General features: G+C 46.5%; 1 protein-coding gene across 4 annotated transcripts in view; it reads right to left on the bottom strand.

Moving 5' to 3' along the window:
- CC2H3orf52 (chromosome C2 C3orf52 homolog) overlaps positions 1-21,776 on the bottom strand; it is a 33,867-nt gene that overhangs the window by 10,270 nt on the left and 1,821 nt on the right. For all 4 annotated transcript variants that reach the window (XM_006936064.4, XM_019839704.3, XM_045036941.1 and 1 more), the window contains exons 2-3: positions 16,630-16,759; positions 5,902-6,029 (exon numbers count right to left, since the gene is read on the bottom strand). In XM_006936064.4, coding sequence (XP_006936126.2) covers positions 5,902-6,029; positions 16,630-16,759 — 258 coding nt within the window. The remainder of the gene's footprint in view (positions 1-5,901; positions 6,030-16,629; positions 16,760-21,776) is intronic.

Below are 21,776 nucleotides of genomic sequence, written 5' to 3'. Positions count from 1 at the left end.
TTTCACGCCATGTTTTTCCAAATGTAATAGTTCCTTGCGTAACATAACAATTCATAATTACTTTGTGTTTTTATGCAAATAAAAGGTGCCATAGTCTACACGTTCTTCTTTTTTTCACTCCAAATTACATTTGATAACTCCCCATGATGGTACGTAGAGATGGAGGTCATTCACGCTAACTCCTAACTCCTGCGGAGTCACCACTGACTGAATGGTCACTGAATGGTCACACCAACCCTTCCATTCCCCTATGATGGCCACGTGCACTGTTGGCACGAATCTCCTCTTATCACAAACCATGCCCAAGCAATCACCCTTGAACATTTCTGCGCCGCTCTTCCTATACGTGTAAAAGTTTCCCTTGAGTCTGTGCAGAGCAATGGAATCACTGGGTCCAAGAGCGGATGCATCTCCAACCCACCTAAATGTTGCCACACTGCTCTCCATCCCAGCAAGTGTGTTACATTTCCCGCGGCCTTGCTGGCACTTAGCGTTACCAGGTTTTGGGGGGTGGGGTTAATTATTGCCAGTCTAAGGGGTACAAAATGGTTTTCCATATGCATTTTTACTAGTGGGATTTGAGAATCTTTTCGTGTGTGTTTACGAACTCTGGGATTTCTCACCTTTGAATTATTACCGGTTTCCTGTCTTTCTCTTGGGTTGCCTGTTCCTTGGCGGTATCTGCAACTTCTGTATCTGGAATGTTTGGTGTTATAGTCTAAACGCTAGCTGGTGTTACATTACAAATACCTTCTCCAAGCCTTTGATTAGCCTTTTCCTCACATTTCAGAGATCGGAATCCTAGCCTAAAAGCAGTGCCCTGAGGGGAGCTCCGCACGTTTTGTCTCCCACCTACTTCCCAACGGAATCTCCAGGCACTTACGTTTCCACAAACGTGCCCACTGAATTCACCTGGTGCCAATTCAATCTCCTGAAGGTGGAGCGGGGGGGATCAGGGCACCTACAGTTTGTATGCCTCCAATCTCGTCACTTTTGCTGTGCTCTTTACAAGAACCTGACATAAGAGGCATTACTACCTCTTCCCCTTTCGTTAATAAAGGGCACAGCTTTCGGAAAGGTCATGAAACCTGCCCAAGGCCACTCTGCTCACAAAGAATCCAGTCCTAGGTGTTACAGACACTAAATCCCCTCCTCCTCACATGTTAGCACACTACCCAGTGAGGATGAGGCAAGAAGGAAAGTGTCCTGAATACCAAGGAGGAAAGAAGCATAAAGTGATAAGAACTGCAGAAAAAAATGACTAGGTCATCTTAGAGTTGTTGAGCCTCAGAGAAAAGAAAGCTGCCAACAACAGGCCCATGCAAGAAGTAAGAAGGTGGCTCTCACAGGGTTGCGCAGAACAACAGGAAGGAGGAAGAGGAGGAGGAGAGGGGGGGGAAGAGGAGGAGGAGAAGGGGGGAGAAGAGGAGGAGGAGAAGGGGGGGAAGAGGAGGAGGAGAAGGGGGGGAAGAGGAAGAGGAGAAGGGGGGGAAGAGGAGGAGGAGAAGGGGGGGAAGAGGAGGAGGAGAAGGGGGGGAAGAGGAGGAGGAGAAGGGGGGGAAGAGGAGGAGGAGAAGGGGGGAAGAGGAGGAGGAGAAGGGGGGGAAGAGGAGGAGGAGAAGGGGGGGAAGAGGAGGAGGAGAAGGGGGGGAAGAGGAGGAGGAGAAGGGGGGGAAGAGGAGGAGGAGAAGGGGGGGAAGAGGAGGAGGAGAAGGGGGGGAAGAGGAGGAGGAGAAGGGGGGAAGAGGAGGAGGAGAAGGGGGGGAAGAGGAGGAGGAGAAGGGGGGGAAGAGGAGGAGGAGAAGGAAGAGGAAGAGGAGGAGGAGAAGGGGGGGAAATGCTAGCGATGGTGTTCTTTCCACGCACTTCCTTCCATACACACAAACACGCACACGTATTATGGAAGAGATTATGTCCTTCCAGCCTTCTCTGTTTCCTCTCTCCTCTTCCTTTTTAATCCTTAGGGCCTAGTACTATTTTGCATATAGCAGACTCTCAGAAAAAATGTCATTTATTTATTTATTCATTTATTTTTGTTTATTTTTTAAAATGTTTATTCATTTTTTGACAGAGAGAGAGAGAGAGAGGGAGAGAATGAGTGGGGGAGGGGCAGAGAGAGAGGGAGACACAGAATCCTAAGCAGGCTCCAGGCTCTGAGCTGTCAGCACGGAGCCCAACGTGGGGCTCGAACTCACCAATTGTGAGATCATGACCTGAGCTGTGCAGATGGATGCTCAACAAACTGAGCCACCCAAGCGCCCTTTATTTATTTACTTTTAAATGTTTATTTTTGAGAAAGAGAGGGGAGGGGCAGAGAGGCAGGGAGAGAGAGAATCCCAAGTAGGGCTCCTTGCCGTCAGTGCATAGCCCCATGCAGGGCTTGAACTCGCAACCGTGAGACCATGACCTGAGCCAAAACCAAGAATCAGACACTTAACCGACTGAGCCACTCAGGGGCCCCTCTCAGAAAAAAATTTTAAGCTAAAATTTTATGTTAAGAGCTGAAATGGTATATCAGATCCCTTTTAGTGTCCGCTCTATGATTCTGATTCTTTTCGGTGACACGGTCCCCTGCTGTCATTAGGACATGTTCACATATCCGGGAGCTGTTAACCACATTACTTTGGCCCAAAGAAGTGAAATGAGGGACCCCTTGCTCTGGTGTCCCATGCTGTGCCTACGAGGCTGGGTGCACCCTGAGCGAGGCGCCCAGTGAGCTACCAGAGTTGGGCAGAGTCGCTAATCTGGGACCAGGGAGACAGCTTCCCTGTGTTACTGGAGAAGCCACTGTTAACTCCTGCATCAAGCACACAGGCCAGGGTTAACACGACACGCACCCAACAGGCTGGCTTAAGCAGAATCAGGGCCCCACCTGCAAGAGAAGAAAACTCTGGCAGTAGGATAAGCGAGAGGCTAGGAAAATTGTTTAGAGAAGCAAGACAATAAAGCGAAAGCAAGGACATGGTGTTCCACTGTTCATTCTCATTTACCTTCCATATCTGGAAACTTCCAGAAGTTGGCCTGAGTGAATGAAAGAAAGGAGTTCTTGCCCTAACAGTAAGACTAACATCTCATGGGGCAGCTGGGTGGCTCAGTCAGGTAAGTGTCCGACTCTTGATTTCAGCCCAGGTCATCATCTCATGGTTGTGAGATCGAGCCCCACGTCAAACCCCACAACGAACCCCACATCAGGCTCCCCGGTGCTGGGTGCATGGAGCCTGCTTAAGATTCTTTCTCTTCCTCCCCGGCTGGTGTGCCCTCTCTCTTTCTCAAAAAAAAAAAAGACTAATATCTGTAAGTTGCTCACTTTTGTTCCTGGACATATTTGGTTGGGACACCAGAAGGCAGTAGCTTTTTCACTTCCCTGTGCCTTAACTTGTACCATCTTGCAAACCAGATAGCTCTTTTTAAAAAAAATGTTTTACAGAGATGGTGCCTGGGTGGCCCAGGAGGTTAAGCGTCCGACTTCGGCTCAGGTCATGATCTTCTGTTTCTTGAGTTTGAGCCCTGCTGTTGTGCTGACAGGTCAGAGCCTGGGGCCTGCTTCACATTCTGTTTCCCTCTCTCTGTCCTTCCCCTGCTCACGCTCTCTCTCTCTCTCTCTCTCTCTCTCTAAATTAAACATTAAAAAAAGCTTTTTTTAATGTTTTACGGAGTTGTTTATACGCATCTCATATGCACCTGTGGGTATACAGGGAATGTATAATGATTTCCACTGATCCCAGAAGGAACCAGCTCAAACTGGCCTGTAAACTTGCCCCAGGGATCACGCCAGTCCCTGTTCTTCTGGCACTACACAGTGATGAGCTAAAAATACCTGCAGAATCTGCTCATGTCCGGCTCTGTGCCAGAGATATGGCTCTAAGGTGAATGATTAACATCCATTTCCCTTTGACATCAAGAATTCAGTCTGTAACACGTGACATGTGCAGATGCTGAATCATTTCATTTCTGCTCGGCAAATGCAAAACCCCTTGATGAAAAAAACAGTCAAGAGGAAAAAGGCAGGAGGCTATTCACACGGCCACTTGCTCTGGAATCAGGTGGAAGAAAAGGAGGGAAGGGGGCTTGCAGGTAAGATTTAAACAAGGGAAAGAGGGAAGAAGAGAAGCCCAGATGATCATCCCAGAGCACAAACTCCTGTGACCAAAGGCGCAATCAAATATCACGCACCTCAGTACCCAGAAACGAACTCCGGGGTGACCGAGAAGGAATCTCCTCCTGTGGGAGCCTTCCTAGGAATCAAAGGGAAACCAAAGGAGGGTGACTCACACCATTCAACCTATCAACTGCAGATAAGCACGTAATGCGTGCCAGGCTGGTCTTGCTTACACTCTCTTAGCCTATACTTTCCTGGGTCTGGCTGTGAACCCAACCAACCCTCCAGTGTTTCTCCATCACCACATACAAGGGCTCAAATGAAAGGTTGACCGTGTCAGCGAACGTTAAAAATTTTCAGTGCCTGGGAATGCAAGCTGGTGCAGCCACTCTGGAAAACAGTATGGAGGTTCCTCAAAAAACTAAAACTAGAACTACCCTACGACCCAGCAATTGCACTACTAGGCATTTATCCACGGGATAAAGGTGTGCTGTTTCGAAGGGACACATGTACCCCTGTGTTTATAGCAGCACTATCAACAATAGCCAAAGTATGGGACGAGTCCACATGTCCATCGATGGATGAATGGATAAAGAAGTTGTGGTGTGCATATATATATATGTGTGTGTGTGTGTATACACACACACACACACACACACACACACACACACACATATACATACAATGGAGTATTACTCGGCAATCAAAAAGAATGAAATCTTGCCATTTGCAACTATGTAGATGGAACTGGAGGCTATTATGCTAAGTGAAATTAGAGAAAGACAAAAACCATAGGACTTCACTCATATGAGGACTTTAAGAGACAAAACAGATGAACATAAGGGAAGGGAAACAAAAATAATATAAAAACAGGGATGGGGCAAAACAGAAGGGACTTATACATATGGAGAACCAACTGAGGGTTACTGGAGGGGTTGTGGGAGGGGGGACGGGATAAATGGGTAAGGGACACTAAGGAATCTACTCCTGAAATCATTGTTGCACTAGATGCTACCTAACTTGGATGTAAATTTAAAAAAATCAAAAATCAAACAAGTTAAAAAAAATCCTACTTCTGTTACGGTTTCAAAAGACACTGAAAATCAATACGTACAGAGTAATTCAATTTGTAAGATCTGTGAATAGATACAAAACAAAATAAATTTTGGATACTTTGAGGGAAGAAAAAAATTTTTTTCCGGTGCCTTGCCAAAGAATAGGAAAACCACACCTCGCCTCTGCAAATCCCCACCACACGCAGTGTTCTCCGCTCTTTTATCTAGAACACTCCTGCCTCATATTTCAAGACTCATCCCGAGTATCACCTCCTCCAAGAGGCCTTCCAAGCCTTCATCCTCATCTCAGGTAGTTTAGAGGCCCCTCCTTTGTGCCTTTAAAATATTCTATATGCATCTCCACAATAGAACATATCGCCCTGTTTTAGAACTATTGAATTGCTTCCTCTTCTTGGACTGTGAGCCCCCACTGAGGGCACAGACCTTATGGCTCTGACACTTGGCAAGCTGTCTAGCACATCACAGACCCTCAGTGACACTACAGGTTGAATCAAATGTAAGACCAGAGTGAGGAAACGGAACACTGTCCTCCAGGACGCATTTAGCTGGAGACCAGAGCTCTTCTATCGGGCTTTACACTACAGAAAACCCATTTCTAAACATCAGTTTCTGCCAAAACCCAGACAAAGAATCCAAGCCTGAAGCTACTTACTTGAGAGCCCAATGCCAGCTTTTCTCCAAGAACCCACATTCTAATGCTGTAAATAATGCTTAAGATATAATTACCCTTTTCCTGAGCTGGTGAGGCAACTCCTCCTCGGTAACACAGTCCTCTGGAATCTTTAGCTCGACCAAGAATGTTTTATTTGATGATAATTCAAGTATTTCGTTTTCATCCTCATCGATGTAAATTGCTAAAGAGGGCGGGGATTAAAAAGTAAAAGTAAACACAAGCTTAACATAATAAATTGTTCCACCGGCCGCTGCAGAAAGCCAGGAGCATTCATCAAGGATAAAGCCCAGACACCGTAAGCAGGCACAAGCAGAAGTGCTGTGTCTTCTTGGTAATATCAAAATCTCAAATGGAGGGGACTTGCCTCCATTATGACAAAAATTTTGTTTGTGTGTTTTACAGCAGAAGAGGTCCCAGATTCCATCGAATACAAACGGGGAGAAGCCGGTGGGGGTGAGTGGGAAGAAAATGAACTCCTTTGTTAAACTGAACCTACAGCCTTAGCTATGTACGTGGGTGTCCAGGCAGGTGCTGGAAGGGGGTCTGCGGGGTAAACGGTGGGTGATGGGGGACAGGGATTGGCAGCAAGGAACTTCAGTGAGTCCCCCCCATTCTGGGCTGTCAAGGACCATGCTGAGAAAGGGACATCACATCACGGACCAGAACAGCGCGGGGACTAGACATGAGCCGGGTCTTGACATCACCCAGGACGACAAAAGGTGGGCACGAAGCCATCACTCTGCAGTCTGTCCCACCCAAGAGAAAGGTCGACGCATTCTGTTTGTAGAAGGGAAGCCAAAGTGTACTCAGAGCCCCAGGGCCTTGCATCCTGGCCAAACGTGTGGCTGCCTGCACTCTAATGACGGTGAGCTAATTGATTTTGAAGCAGTTAAAGCCAAAGGAAAAACACACAAAGCCAGGCGCCAGGAGCTAGAAGCTGTCACTCATGGTGCTGCCTCTGCTCCCCAGGCTCCGCGTGGGCCTCACCACCGGGCCCACGAAGGAACCACCCCTCTGGCCCTGAGAAAGGCGTGGGCGGTAGAACCGTGTGTCCGCACTGCCTCAGACCGTCCTCTCAGATCCCAAAGTGCAGACATAACAGAAGTGGCCTCTTTTACTGGACTCTGAAAAGGCCATCAGTGTATGATGGAAGGGCCGGTGAGAAGAAGTAAGAATCCTGATATGTACTCCCTGACGGAGTTGAGGAAACGGGAGGCACGAGGAACGAGGGAACGTGCAGAAAAGAGATCACGTGGCCCGAGATGACCAGCTGAGAAAGGCCTGCTCACGCTGGCCCCTCACTGGCCTCTGGGAACCTGGATGTGGGGAGGGTTCCCACCTTTCCCTCTGAAGAGGGGCTCACCGTGCCTCAAACAGTTGGTACAAACAGTGTGGCTTATGCTGAACACCTCCTTTCCTTCTGGGCATCTAGAATTTTGGTACGTACCAGGCAAAGGCTGCCTATGGGAACAACCCCAATAAAAACCCTGGGCACTGGAGCCTCTAATGAGCTTCCCGGGTAGACAACACTTCACATGCGTTGTTACAGCTCATTGCTAGAGCATGTAAGTGTGTCTAGCCTGAGGTTTGTGCCTAGTTTCCTCTGGATTTTGCTTTATACCATTTTGCCATGATAAGTCGTAATCATCTCTATGACTGTATGCTGAGTCCCACGAGTTCTCCCGGCAAATCATTGGATCTAGGCGTCATCTCGAGGGCCCCCAACACAAGGAATTATCTCTGCACCCTTGTTTGTTGTAAGTCATTACATTCATTTGTCTGACAATAAAGTTACGTCTTCAGAGCTGCAAACTTGCCAAGTACAGGAAATTGTAGCAAAACAAGAAAAAAATTACAAATAACCCCTTAATCAACAACTCTTCCCCCCATATTTTATTTAAAAAAAATTTTTTTTAATGTTTATGTATTTTTGAGCGAGAAAGAGAGACAGCGTGAGAGGAGGAGGGGCAGAGAGAGAGGAAGACACAGAATCCGAAGCAGGTTCCAGGCTCTGAGCCCTCAGCAGAGTCCGACATGGGGCACGAACCCAAGAGCTTTGAGATCATGACCTGAGCCAAAGTCAGAAGCTCAACCAACTGAGAGCCACCCAGGCGCCTTCCCCCCCATATTTTATATTACATATTTTAAGTCTCCATGAGAAGACTATTCCTTATTTGTCTTGATTCCGTTGTTAGTTGTTGTTGTTGTTAGCGTAACAAAAGCCGTTTCCCCTGGTGTCTGGAATTCCTGCCAAAGACTATTCTAATGGCTGCATAATGTTCGTAATTGGCTCACCATTTCCTTACATCACATTTTTAGTATTTTCACTTTCCACTGTAATAATGCTGTGATGGGTACCTTTGATCTCCACAACCACCAGGTTACGTTTCCATAACAGCTATCACTGCCCTGGAAAGGACCAGGGAAAGCCAGAAAATGAATTCAGGATTCACACAACTGCTGAATTCAAAGGTCTTAAGAAGAGACACCAACAGAGGTCTCTAATCGGAGCTCCAATGACATACACTTATATGATCCAAATAATGAATCTGTATCAACACCTGGCTAAAATAGTTGTGTCTGTTAAAATAACAATACTAACAATGGGCTTATCCAGTCAGGAGAGTTTTTATGCCACTAATGAGACTTCACCTGGACAGAGAAAAAGTGTTTAAAAAAAAAAAATCACAAAATAAGGACACCTGGGTGGCTCTGTCCATTAAGCATCCAACTCTCAGTTTCAGCTCAGGTCAGTTTCGTGAGTTCGAGAACCACATCAGGCTGTGCACTTGACGGTGCGGAGCCTGCTTGGGATTTTCTCTCTCTCCCTCTCTCTGCCGCTCCCCTACTCACACTGTCTCTGTCTCTCTCAAAATAAATAAATAAACTTCAAAAAAAGTCACAAAACATACAAAGAATGCTGGAGACACACAAAACAGCTCTTTGTCTGGAATATAAGAAATGAGGCTTCAGAGGGAGGCCCTAAACGCCAGATGTCTTCAGAAGATGATGGAGGTTGTTAAACGTCTCCCAGGAAGAAGTGGAGGAACATCTGATGATGGATGGGAAGAAAGGGAACTGGGAGGGCTGAGGCAGACAGGCCTCTAAACACAAGATTGGGAGAGACTGATTTTGACTGCAGGCAGTGGAACTCGGAAGGAAGGAGGGAGGGAAGGAGAAAGCCTGAGATGGAGGAGACGGAGCCGGCTTTAATGGTAGCCAGACTTAGTTTGAACCTTGGTGTTGGCCAATATTTATTAGTCATGAGACCCGAGTCAGTCATGTAAATCTCTGAAGCTGTTTTCTCAACAGAAATATCAACCGCTCCGGAAAGATGGGAATCAACACATACAAAGGACCCACCGCAGCAGCCTGCAGGAAGTGGACAGTCACTGATAAAGGCACTTGCCAATGCATTATCAAGGCACTGCCAAGGAATGACCGGATGAGACTGGGTAAGATTTGACTACTCCCTTTGGGGCACCTGGGTGGCTCAGTCGGTTAAGCGGCCGACTTGGGCTCAGGTCATGATCTCGCGGTCCGTGAGTTCAAGCTCCGCGTCGGGCTCTGTGCTGACAGCTCGGAGCCTGAAGTCTGCTTCGGATTCTGTGTCTCCCTCTCTCTGACCCTCCCCTGTTCGTGCTCTGTCTCTCCCTGTCTCAAAAATAAATAAAACGTTAAAAAAAAAATAAAAAAAAAAAGATTTGACTACTCCCTGGATACAGGAGAGATGAAGAGATCAAAAAACAGTTCCAAGATGTCAAGCCTGGACAACAGAAAGAATAGTTACTGTACTAACCATTACCTACACTCAGCTGCATACTTGCAGCTTTAATTCTCATGTAATTCTCAAATCGACCCTATGAGTTAAATGTTAGTGTTTTCATTTTATTTTTCTTTAAGTTTTTATTTATTTTGAGAGAGAGAGACAAAGCATGCATGCGAATGGGGAAGGCGCAGAGAGAATCCCAAGCAGGCTTCGCCCTGCCAACCCCAGAGCCTGATGTGAGGTTCAGTCCCACGAACCGTGAGATCATTGACCTGAGTTGAAATCAAGAGTTGGACACTTAACTGACTGAGCCACCCAGGCACCCCTAACGTTTTCATTTTAAAATGAAGACACTGGGGGCGCCTGGGTGGCTCAGTCGGTTGAGCATCTGCCTTCGGCTCAGGTCTTGATCTCACAGCCCGTGAGTTCAAGCCCCGCGTCGGGCTCTGTGCTGACACCTCAGGGCCTGGAGCCTGACTCGGATACTGTGTCTCCCTCTCTCTCTGCCCCTCCCCCGCTCACGCTCTGTCTCTCAAAAATGAGTAAGTGTTAAAAAAACTTTTTTAAAGGAAGACATTGAAGCTTAGAGAAAATCCATAATTTGTTCAGGTCAGGTTGAGCTAGTAAGCAGTACTATCAGGATCCACTTATAGACTCAGATTCAGAAATCATTTAGATCTTACAAATGTGGAAACTGAGGCTAAGGAGGTTGAAGAATTGGCCTGAAGTTGCACAAATGGATGGTAGCAGAGCTGGAATAAACAGGGTCTCGTGAAACCATAGAGGGCGCTAACGGGGGAAGGGGACACAAACGAATAGTAGTTTCGTGTAATGATGGAGACAATCAGGCGGAGATCTTTCCAGCCAAGAGTATGACTCAAACTCAGGAAAAGAGTGTGGATGCAGACCTAGGAGTCAGCTCCAAGAGGGGCGGCTGCCGCCTTGGGAGTAAATGAGGTCCTCAAGGGAAAGGATGCAGAGTGTGAAAAGTAAGAAGGTTGAAGACAAGCCTCAAGTACCACATGTGGAGGCCAAAGGCAGAAACAGCAGGAGACACGAGGCCCAGGGGTTCTGTAGACCCACAAGAGCACAACGCACTCAAATAGGCTACAAATAGGGCAGAGATGAGGGAAAGGCCACTGGGCTTCATGATCAAGCAATTACGGGTAACCTTGGGAAGAACGACCTGGAACCAATGGGTTAGGAGCAATCAGGAGGCAAGATCCAAATGCAGACCCCTATTTCTAGAAGTCTGCCAGTGAAAAAAGAGAAAGGGGAAAAAAAGCCTAAAATGAAGCAGCAAGATTCTGAGGGAAGAAAATTTTGAAAGACAGACAATGCCAACACATTTGAAGAGGCTCAGGTTGAAAAAACCCTGAAGATGCTTAGCCAGACATGGAGCTATCTAAAGATCCATCATGAGTTAGGAGTAGCTGGAGAGGATCCCATGGAGAGCATAAGTGAAGCGGTCGGTGTTGGGAAGGTGGAGAAACATATGAGATTTGAGGGAAAGAGAAAGAGGTGAAAACACAAAGAAACTTCAAGGGACTGGGCCTACAGATTTGCTACTAAGTTCCTGCCCCCAAAGGCCTTGCTGGTTTATAACTTGCCAGTGCTGTCTGTCTAGGATTTTCCCATGAGTCAGCCTGCACCGGGGAGCACTGCCCTGTGCAACCTGTCTGCCAACACATTGCGACAGCGTAAAAGGTGGCTCTTACACCCGACTCAAAGGCAAAGCAATTCATTCAACAAAACATTCAACACACGCCACTTCTGCTGAGGTCTCTGCTTACATCTTTGACAATTACCTAGATATAGGAGAGAAGAAGGGATCAAAGACAGTTTCAAGACATCAAGCCTGGACAACAGGAAGAATGGCTACTATATACTAAGCATCATGTACAGACACTCGGCTATGCCTCGGTAGGTGTAATTCTCATGTAATTCTCAAACCAACCCTATGAGTTAAATACTAATGTTTTCATTAAAAAAATTTTTTTAATGTTTATTTATTTTTGAGAGAGAGAGAGAGAGAGCCAACAGAGAGGGGCCAGAGAGGGAGGAGACACAGAATCTGAAGCAGGCTCCAGGCTCTGAGCCGTCTCACAGAGCCCGATGTGGGGCTTGAACTCAAGAACTGTGAGGTCATGAGCCAAAGTCAGACACTTAACCGACTGAGCCACCCAGGCGCCCCAAATGTTTTCATTTTAAAATGAAGACATCGAAGCTTGGAGAAAATGCATAATTTGTTCAGGTCGGGTTGAGCTAGTATCTTGGAACCACAGCATTCCTACTCACGGAAAAGCCTGTATGTAAAGAGAACAAAGAAGTCAGGCAGAAGTCCGTGATGCTGGAGGATATCACATAAGGGTCCCCACAGTGTTAAATCTGATCACCTTTAAAGTATATTTCCAAGTGTCCACCTACCTGTCACAGTTTGGCTTTTGTAACATTTAAAATACTTTGCCCAACCCAGAGTATCATTCGTAGGGTGTTCCTCAGGTCTCTCCCCTCCCTGGCTGGGGCAAATCAAAGAGAACCCTGGAGGGTGCTTAAATTATCGTCCAAATTATCCAGAAAGAAGATGACTTTGAGCCCGGGGCGGGGGGGGGGGGGGGGGGGGGGGGGGAGGGGGGGAGCCTCCCCCACCCTTTACCATTTATATCAAGGAACTCACAGTTCTTTAGAGAGAAGAAAAGAATCCATCATTATCTCTTCCCTCAAGAGCTAAGACAAAACCAAGCCTCCAGACGCAACACAATTCCCTGGGCTCTGCTCCCAAACGCGGCCACTTAAAAAGATTTCGCTGTTTACCATAAGCCTGGCAGAGTGCTAGCCTCACCTGCACAGTGTGTGGGCAGCCCCGGCTCAGTGCTATAAGCAGAGCCATGACCCTGAATTTGCCACCACTTCAATGGCAGGGCAAAGGCAAAGTGGCTGGACAGCCCACCCGAGGGGCAGGCAGTAAAGGGTGCACAGCCTGCAGAAAATTAACAATAACAAAACAGACCATAGTTGATGGTCATTCTTAACAACGTTAGTGACAAGGTACACCTCCACAGTGGACACCTCTCCGTGGGTACCCCACTGTGCCCTCCTCAGGTAGTTACCCCTTCCATCGTGGGACCTGCTTCGTGTCCACTTCTGTGTCCACTCCGGCTCCACAGTCATTAACACCTCTGCCTCTGAGCCTCAGTCTGTGTACTACGGGGCCCTGAGACAGGACACTGAGGAGCAGGAGAAAGGGAAGAAGGAGGCAAAAAAATGGCAAAAGCAGCTCGGGAGGAACCTCGCTTTTTTTTTTTTTTTTTCCAAAAAAGCTTTTAATGTGTATTTATTTATTTTGAGAGAGGCAGAGAGAGACAGAGAGAGAGCAGGGGAAGGGGCAGAGAGAGAGGGAGAGAGAATCCCCAAGCAGGCTCAGTGCTGTCAGCAACAGAGCCCCACACGGGTCTCGATCTCGAGAACCATGAGATCATGAACCACGAGACTGTGACCGGAGCTGAAACCAAGAGTGTGACGCTCCTTCACCTGAGCCACCCAGGGGCCCCTGAGGAACCTCACTTCTTAATGAAGCCAGACAGCCCTATGTGCAGCCCTTGACTCTCCTAACACTGTGCTTTTCCAGGCGGCAGTATTTTCCACACAGAGCCCAGAAGTTCTATGAATTTGATTCCCTTGCTGGGGCTTGGCAATTAGGCAATGACCAATTCTTAATACTGTCATCCCAGAAGTACTTACAGAGCTCACTCTGAGGCCGGGGCCGTCATGGAGGGAGCCCTGTCCCTGCCCCTTTTCCCTATTGCAAACTCCCACCGCCACCTATCTTGACTCTCCCCAAAGGCCCAAACCCCTGAGGGCTGAGGTGCCAAGTAAAGTAAAAGTAGGGCTCTGATTTAAAAACTGTGAAAGTTTGCAAATCTCTCTACAGCATTAACATTTTTAAATACGATTTTACGACCACACTGAAAATGAAGCTTGCACTACACATAGTACAGAGCTCCTCCCTGAATATTATCCTATGAACTCACGTGTCCCCTGAGAAACTGTGGAGGGAAATGCAATCCCTGCCTCTGCAGATCGCTGTTTGTGAGTTGAAGAGGTTGGATGATTCTTGAGAATGGAAGACTGCTCTTGGGTTTGTGCTTTAGAATCCTGAATATTAAACCAACTGGACCTGAAGCATCATCCTTTGCTAGAGGCCCCAGATGCCAAGAGACAAATCGGCCAACAGTCAGGATAGCACCACCTAATTGTGATGGGACAAGGCTGCATGGCTCAACCTCAGTTTCAACATCCACGTGTGGGAGTTAATGGGAAGAGGGCATATGAAGGCCCACCCCAAAACTGCTGTCCTCAGCATGATGGAAGGGGTGTAGCACCTACCTCAAAACCAGCCCATGGCCTCCAAGGATCACCCATCCCACCTCAACTGTGCCATAAGTAACTAAGCAAACATGGTGCCTGCCTGAGAAACATGCTGGAGGTTGGCATGTATCTTTCAGCTTTCCTATTCCTTCAGGGACTTTAAACCCTTGAGACAGGAGGTCGGGAAGAGGAACATGAGGTGAAGGGCAAGTGGAGTTCCTGAAGAAAATCCCAGGACGCCTTCTGGAGAGACTCAGGGGATCCTCAATCTTGCTCTCACCCAAGACTGGGTTTACTAAGAAGAACCCAACTCAACCCAAATCCTTGTGGAGACCAGATCACCCTCAAGAGTATCCCAACTCCAAAAATCTCCCCCAAAACAAGAGTCCAGGACCAGATGGCTTTCCAGGGGAATTCTACCAAACATTTAAGGAAGAGTTAACACCTATTCTCTTGAAACTGTTCCAAAAAATAGAAATGGAAGGAAAACTTCCACATTCTTTCTATGAGGCCAGCATTACCTTGATTCCAAAACCAGAGACCCCACTAAAAAGAACTATAGACCAATTTCCCCAATGAACATGGATGCAAAAATCCTCAACAAGATATTAGCCAACAGGATCCAATAATACATTAAAAAAATTATTCACCACGACCAAGTGGGATTTATACCTGGGATGCAGGGCTGGTTCAATAGCCACAAAACAATTAACATGATTCATCACATCAATAAAAGAAAGGACAAGAACCATATGATCCTCTCAACAGATGCAGAGAAAGCATTTGACAAAATACAGCATCCTTTCTGGATAAAAACCCTCAAGAAAGTAGGGATAGAAGGAGCATACCTCGACATCATAAAAGCCGTATATGAATGACCCAACACTAGTATCATCCTCAATGGGGAAAAACTGAGAGCTTTCCCCCTAAGGTCAGGGACAAGACAGGGATGTCCACTCTCGCCACTGTTATTCAACATAGTATTGGAAGTCTTAGCCTCAGCAATCAGGCAACACAAAGAAATAAAAGGCATCCAAATCAGCCAGGAGGAGGTCAAATGTTCACCCTTCGCAGATGACATGATACTCTATGTGGAAAACCTAAAAGAGTCCACCAAAAAACTGCTAGAACTGATTCATGAATTTGGCAAAGTTGCAGGATACAAGAGTATCCCAACTCCAGAAGAGGTATCCCAACTCCCTGCCCCTGCAATCATCCCCACTTACAAATAAAAACAATTTTCTTCTTTCCTATTTTAAAACTGAAATGATTGTCCACTGGAGGGTCCTATATTTATGCATCATGAAAACCTTAATATCAATAATCATAAAAAATCAGCAACTATTTAAAAACACTTTAGGGGCGCCTGGGTGGCGCAGTCGGTTAAGCGCTCAACTTCAGCCAGGTCACAATCTCGCGGTCCATGAGTTCGAGCCCTGTGTCGGGCTCTGGGCTGATGGCTCAGAGCCTGGAGCCTGTTTCCGATTCTGTGTCTCCCTCTCTCTCTGCACCTACCCCGTTCATGCTCTGTCTCTCTCTGTCCCAAAAATAAATAAACGTTGAAAAAAAAATAAAAAAAAAACACTTTAAAATGGTGTGGAAGACTACATCACACACAGTCATTTTAAAAAAGTGTTCATAAATAATTTCTTTTCTTTTTAATGTTTACTGATTTTTGAGAGAGAGATAGTGCACGAGTGGGGGAGGAGTAGACAGAGAGGGGCAGAAGATCCAAAGTGAGCCCTGTGCTGACAGCAGAGAGTCTGATGCGGGGCTGAAAGTCACCAACCATGAGATCATGACCCAAGCTGAAGTCGGATGCTCAACTGACTGAGCCACCCAGGCGCCCCTTACAAATAATTTCTAGTGAATTGGCAAAATGGTCTCAACATGGCATTAAAAATCCTAAAGGCAGGCCACAAGATGATTAAAAAAATCTTTATCTCAAATTATTTTAAAAATGCGAGAAAAGGATAGAAGAAAGTATAATGAAATATTAGTAATATAGATGGGCTTCATGGGTAACTGAATATGGATTATTTTCATTTTCATAATAAATAATAACTAAAATAATATATGTAAAGGATATAGTTAGCACCATGTAAGTTTTGTTTTGTAAACACATATAATACAAATATAATAAACAGTTATTTCCAAAATAAATTAATGACATTTTATACATTCATGGTTCTGTTGAAGTTTTAAAGATGCTTTCAAATGGGCTATTCATTATTTATCATTATAATAATGTCCCAGGTATATCAGATGAAGTACAATAATTATTTTACCAAACAAATGATAAGGAAAAATATTCAAACAGCAGGTGCAGAGATACAATGAAATATAAGTTAGTGTTTAAATTAACACTTGAGACATTTTCAAGATCCGGTGGGCAGAGTTTAAAGTAAAATGTTGGTCTCCATCCTTCTTTCAGAGCGTATAAAACAAACCACAAAAAAAATGAAATAAAGCAAACAAAGAACCATGTATAGCTGCCACTCATACCAAATCCCAAACCAGTTTTAAATTCATATCATAAAGAAACAGCAATCAGCACATCTTTCATATCAGAAACAAGTCTAAGTCATAAACATTACATAAGTTCTTAAAATGCATCAACTTAGTCCTACTTAAGTCCTCTTACCTCCAATAAGACATAAGCTTATGATGATCACTACAATGAGACCTAGGAAAACAGAGGCAATGACCATCCACAGTTTGCACTTTCCAATCAATTTCTTATTACAGGAGCTCCAAGGGTTCTCCTCGTTAGCCTGGAAAGCAGAGGGACACTGTGAGGCAGTCACTGGTCTCAACAAGCATTTCTGAATGCTTACCAAGGGCCAGTGATACAGAAATGAAGGCAGCGGGATCCTGCCCTCCAGGGGGCTCCCCTCCACGAAGTCAGGTTTACAAAGAAGCAGAATGGAACCTCACACAGAAGTGAGGGAGAAAACACCCAGGGGGCCCTGAGGTGGGGAGGTTAGGCAGGATTCGGAAGGACGGACAGAGAAAGGCATTCCAAAGCCAGGAGAGAGCAAGCATCCTTCGTGTGGGTTCGTGACGGACCTGGCCAAGAGCCTCAGCTAACAGGAATGCGGCAAGTAATAACAGCTAAGATTAGAGAGAGTGAAAGGCTGGAGGCAATCTGAGAGGGCTCTGAATGCGGTCAGAGCAGTTTGGACTTAATTTGGTGTGAGCTGGGGACCTGTGGAAGGTTTTGGAGCGTAAGAGTAGACTTAAGATTCAGAGCAAAATGGTGTGTGCAAAAGCTAAGAGGCTACTGCTGTGACCTGTAACGTGTAATTAGGGCCTGCGAAGGGAAATGAAAGGCAGGACATGAGACACAGCAGGAAATAAACTGCAGTGAGGCAGCCACTGCCATGGCTTATTGATCACCAACACCAATTCATTGCATGCTAACAGCCCCGCAGGGGGGCCACTGGCCCATCTCCCAGAGGCAGGTACAGAGAGCAGCCAGGGCTGATGCCCGCTGTGTGTCCCTACAAACCTGGCACCTTTTGTCCACGGCCCCCCGTGCCACCGTGCAGAGCTCCAGGTTACGAGTGGGCCTGGCTGCCACGGTGCTTCCACTCAGGGCCACCACCTGCCCCTACAAGGTCCCAGGACTCTTCTGCTTCCCACTGAGCCATTGGGTAATTCCCACACAGAGACCAAGGACTGCGATGGGGAAAAGGTGTGTTTCTGCATCGGGATTCCCCTCCCACACTTAAAAGCAGAGCGACGCCCTCATTCAGCAAGCTACTGAAGCTCACCAGCCCCGACATCCTCAGCTGTAAAAATAACAAGTGTAGCACACAGGGCTGTGGTAGAAACCAGAGATCGCGTGCACGAGAGATCGCGTGCACGAGAGATCGCGTGCACGAGAGATCGCGCGCACGAAGCCCCTGCTAAACAAAGATTAGCAATTCAACAAATGACAGCAATCGTTGCTCAGTGTTCTCGTCTCACAAAGCAGCGGCAGGCATTTCTGGAGTCTCGCTCCTGAACAGGCACCTTGTTTACTGTCTCTCCCATCATGACGGTGCTGGTGGCCAGCAGAAAAGGAAATCGTTCACTTTAGGACTACAGTTCAGACTCTCTCAGTGACAGGTTCCCAAGCCTGGCCGGCTGCACATCAGGAATTTAAACTACACACCCCGAGGCCGTACCTGGACACAGGGGACCAGATTGCCACGAGGTGGGGGCAGGCCCCCGTCTGTAATTTTGAGCCTCCCGGACTGAATCAGTTGCTCTATCAGGGTTGAGACTTCTGTCCTGAAGCCTCGTCACTCTTCAGGAGCCAAGTCAGATCTCTCCTTTTGTGGAGGCCTCCCTGCCACATCGCCCAAGGAGAGAGCCCCCCAGAACGTGAGCTGTCCACGCAGCTCATCTGCCCCTGCTTTGTCTGGTTTCATGTTCAAGATACCAGCTTATCTTCCAAGGTAAACTGAAACCAGATAGAAGGAGGGGTGGTTCTTGAACTTCCTTGTTCTTACATCCCACACTTGTGCCTCAGTCGGGCAGTAGGCACGTAACACATGTGTGTGGCTTCGTTGTAGAGGGTTCTACAATTTGTAAGAAGGTACTTGGAGAAATCCTGGAGTAGAGCTCACGTTGTGGAGCCCCTGAGTGCACTTTACATTGGCTCCTCTGGTCGGGTATGAAGGACCAATAAAGGGAACGTCTGGACAGAAGAAAACGCTCTTAAGGTAAGTGTGTTTCTGGAGTTCAAGGACAGTGCCAGCCAAAAATTGAAAACTGCTCCAAAGCCACCAAAGCCAAGGGCTCAATAAGGCATGGGGGAAAAGAAGTCTCAGTATAAGGAACCTTTAACTTCTCAGGGAACAGGACTATATCTTCCGACTTACAGAGCCCCTGAGAACAAAATGACCCCATGCCATTTTCAGTCCTTTTTTTTTTCTTCTAAGTTTATTTATTTATTTTGAGAGAAAGACAGAGAGACAGTGGGGGAGGGGAAGAGAGAGGGGAAGAGAGAATACCAAACAGGCCCTGCACTGCATAGGGACCGAACCCATGAAATGAGAGATCGTGACCTGCCATGGGGATCGAACCCATGAAATGAGAGATCGTGACCTGAGCCAAAACCAAGAGTCGGATGCTTAGCCAACTGAGCCACCCATATGCCCTGCCATTTTCAGTCCTTCTACAAGAAGCAGCCAGGACCCTAAGATTAGTACAAAATGAAATGGGCTGAAGTCTCAAATGAACCACAGAATGAGGGTCAATGCATCTCTCTGGCCTCTTGTTGCCTTCACTGATGTTTTTCCTTACAGATAATAAACTAGGACCCTGGTGGTATGAAGGGCCCACTACTCTGACTTCAGAGGGGAAGTCAGCTCAGAATTACACAGCCCTCACCTGTACAAAATGCCTCTTCGTGTCCAGCCCAAAGCTGTCAACACACAGCCAGTTCACTGTCCTGCCGTCAGCCCTCGGGGAGAGATACCATCCTTTGCAAAATTAACCTTCACAGACTCTAAGCCATTATAAAGTAGTCGGTCAGCTACTCCCAACCCAAAAATAAATGACAGTGCTTCTCAGCTCTGTGCACATTAGCATCAACCAAGACTTGTGTATCCTTTAGAATTTCCCCCTCACCCCCGCTCCCACCCCCAAGATTCCACGGTGCCCTGAGGGTGAAGAGACTCTGATACAGCAGGTGAGTGCTCCCTGCGCTGAGACTCCCCTAAAAACCAGGTCACAAAGACATACTGCCTCCTTCACTGGCATCTTCATTCTCTCACGCCCAAATTCTAGGCCAGGAGGAGAAGCCACAGGCAGGTTTTTCCGCAGGGTGCTTTCCAGAGACTTTTGCAAACTGCATCTTACATTCTATGATCTGCATTTTAGGGCTCAAGAATTTTTGTAGCTTCCCTCTAAACATTCCCCCAGATTGTCACATCCAAACACATGACATAAGGCCCTGCCACACTGGCAAGACTATCTCTTGGATGCAAACAGCTTTTCTTCTCTTTGGCGCAATTAAGAGCAGATAATGTACGTATCTGGAAAATTTTTCTTAGCGCATAGAAAAATCTGTGCTTTGTAATCTCATTGTGGGATTTAATTCACTTGTCCACACATAAAAAATCTGGCTGATTCTTGTCCTAAATTCTGAACAATGCATCGCAATGGGGCTAATTTTTAGCTAGCCGGTCCACAGAAGTCTTGCCCACTTCAAAACTATCAACTTATTGCATTATTAATGATGCTGTCCCTTAAAATGTCTCCGGGACTTCTATTTGGGAACCGAGGTCAGAGCCCATGTGATGAGCCATAAAAGAAAACCAATCTCCATCTATTACCCATAACTTCATTTTCATTTCTGACCCAACTATATTACCATGTTTACAGTGACAACAGGCAAAGTAAACTCAGCGGCTTACATTCCTTTCCCTCAAGCTCCAAGAAGGGGAAAGAAGTTCTTTCCACTGCCTCTGTATCCCCTCCCAGATCAGACCTTCCAATAGGAAGATACCCTAGACACGGGGTGTCTTCTTCCCAACTGTCCCCAAACTGTCCCCTCCTCTTCACCCATCCACCTGCAGCTCCCTCCTCATTCCAGATATGTTACGCAAATACTCATATTTCACTTAAGTGCCCAAACTTACTGAAATTAGGAACATATAATTTAGGCAATTATACATAAGTGAGTATAAATTACATATATATTTTCTCTCCCTAATTATCAATAAAATAAACCCATAAAAACAGCGTTGTTTGAGACCTAAAAAGCCTGAGTTCAAATCTCAGAGCCACCACTGAGTGAACCTGAGTATTGTGGTAACTTCTCTGAGCCTCAGTCTTCCAGTTTCTTCATCTGTCAAATCAGAACACTGACACCTTCCTCTTAAGTTTGTTGGGGGTAATTAGAAGCATTTATGTATGGGAAGTATGTGGCACATGATATGTACAAAGCATATGGTGAATAAAAATACGGGGGCTTAAAAAATAATAAAATAAAATAACAAATAAAAATACATGGGCTTAAGCTGCATTTCAAAATTGGAAATCTTAGCATACAGTTGAAGGAGACCCTACACACAAAATTCTCAGATGCCTGGCACGCCCAAGCACTTTACAGGATTGTACAGTAGTTGACTTTTCAATTTAAAATACACTTCAGGGACGCCTGGGTGGCTCAGTCGGTTGAGCGTCCGACTTCAGCTCAGGTCACGATCTCGCGGTCTGTGAGTTCGAGCCCCGTGTCAGACTCTGGGCTGATGGCTCAGAGCCTGGAGCCTGCTTCGGATTCTGTGTCTCCCTCTCTCTCTGCCCCTCCCCCGTTCATGCTCTGTCTTTCTCTGTCCCGAAAATAAATAAACGTTAAAAAAAATTTTGTTTAAATACACTTCAGGGGGAGCCTGGGTGGCTCAGCAGGTTAAGCGTCCGACTCTCGATTTCAGCTCAGGTCACGCTCTCATGGTTAGTGAGTTCGAGCCCCGCGTCGGCTCTGTGCTGACTGCATGGAGCCTGCTTGGGATTCTCTTTCTCCCTCTCTCTCTCTCTCCCTCTCTCTCTCTCTCCGCCCCTCCCCCATGCGCTCTCTCTCACTCTCTCTCTCAAAATAAATAAACTTTTAATAAAATAAAATACACTTTAACTTATTCTACAGAACCAAAGAGAATGATTAACACATTACAGGAGGATTTTCTCATTTTTTGATGTTTCCTGTTCAAATATTTGAATGCCCTCCGAGTGCTCAGGTAACCCTTCACCTCCACACCATTCTGTCAACCACCATAGCTCTTACTATTTGGTGACCTA

This window comes from Felis catus, chromosome C2, assembly GCF_018350175.1.
Source record: "Felis catus isolate Fca126 chromosome C2, F.catus_Fca126_mat1.0, whole genome shotgun sequence".
Taxonomy (NCBI): Eukaryota; Metazoa; Chordata; class Mammalia; order Carnivora; family Felidae; genus Felis; species Felis catus.
This window is presented reverse-complemented; position numbering and strand designations above follow the sequence as displayed.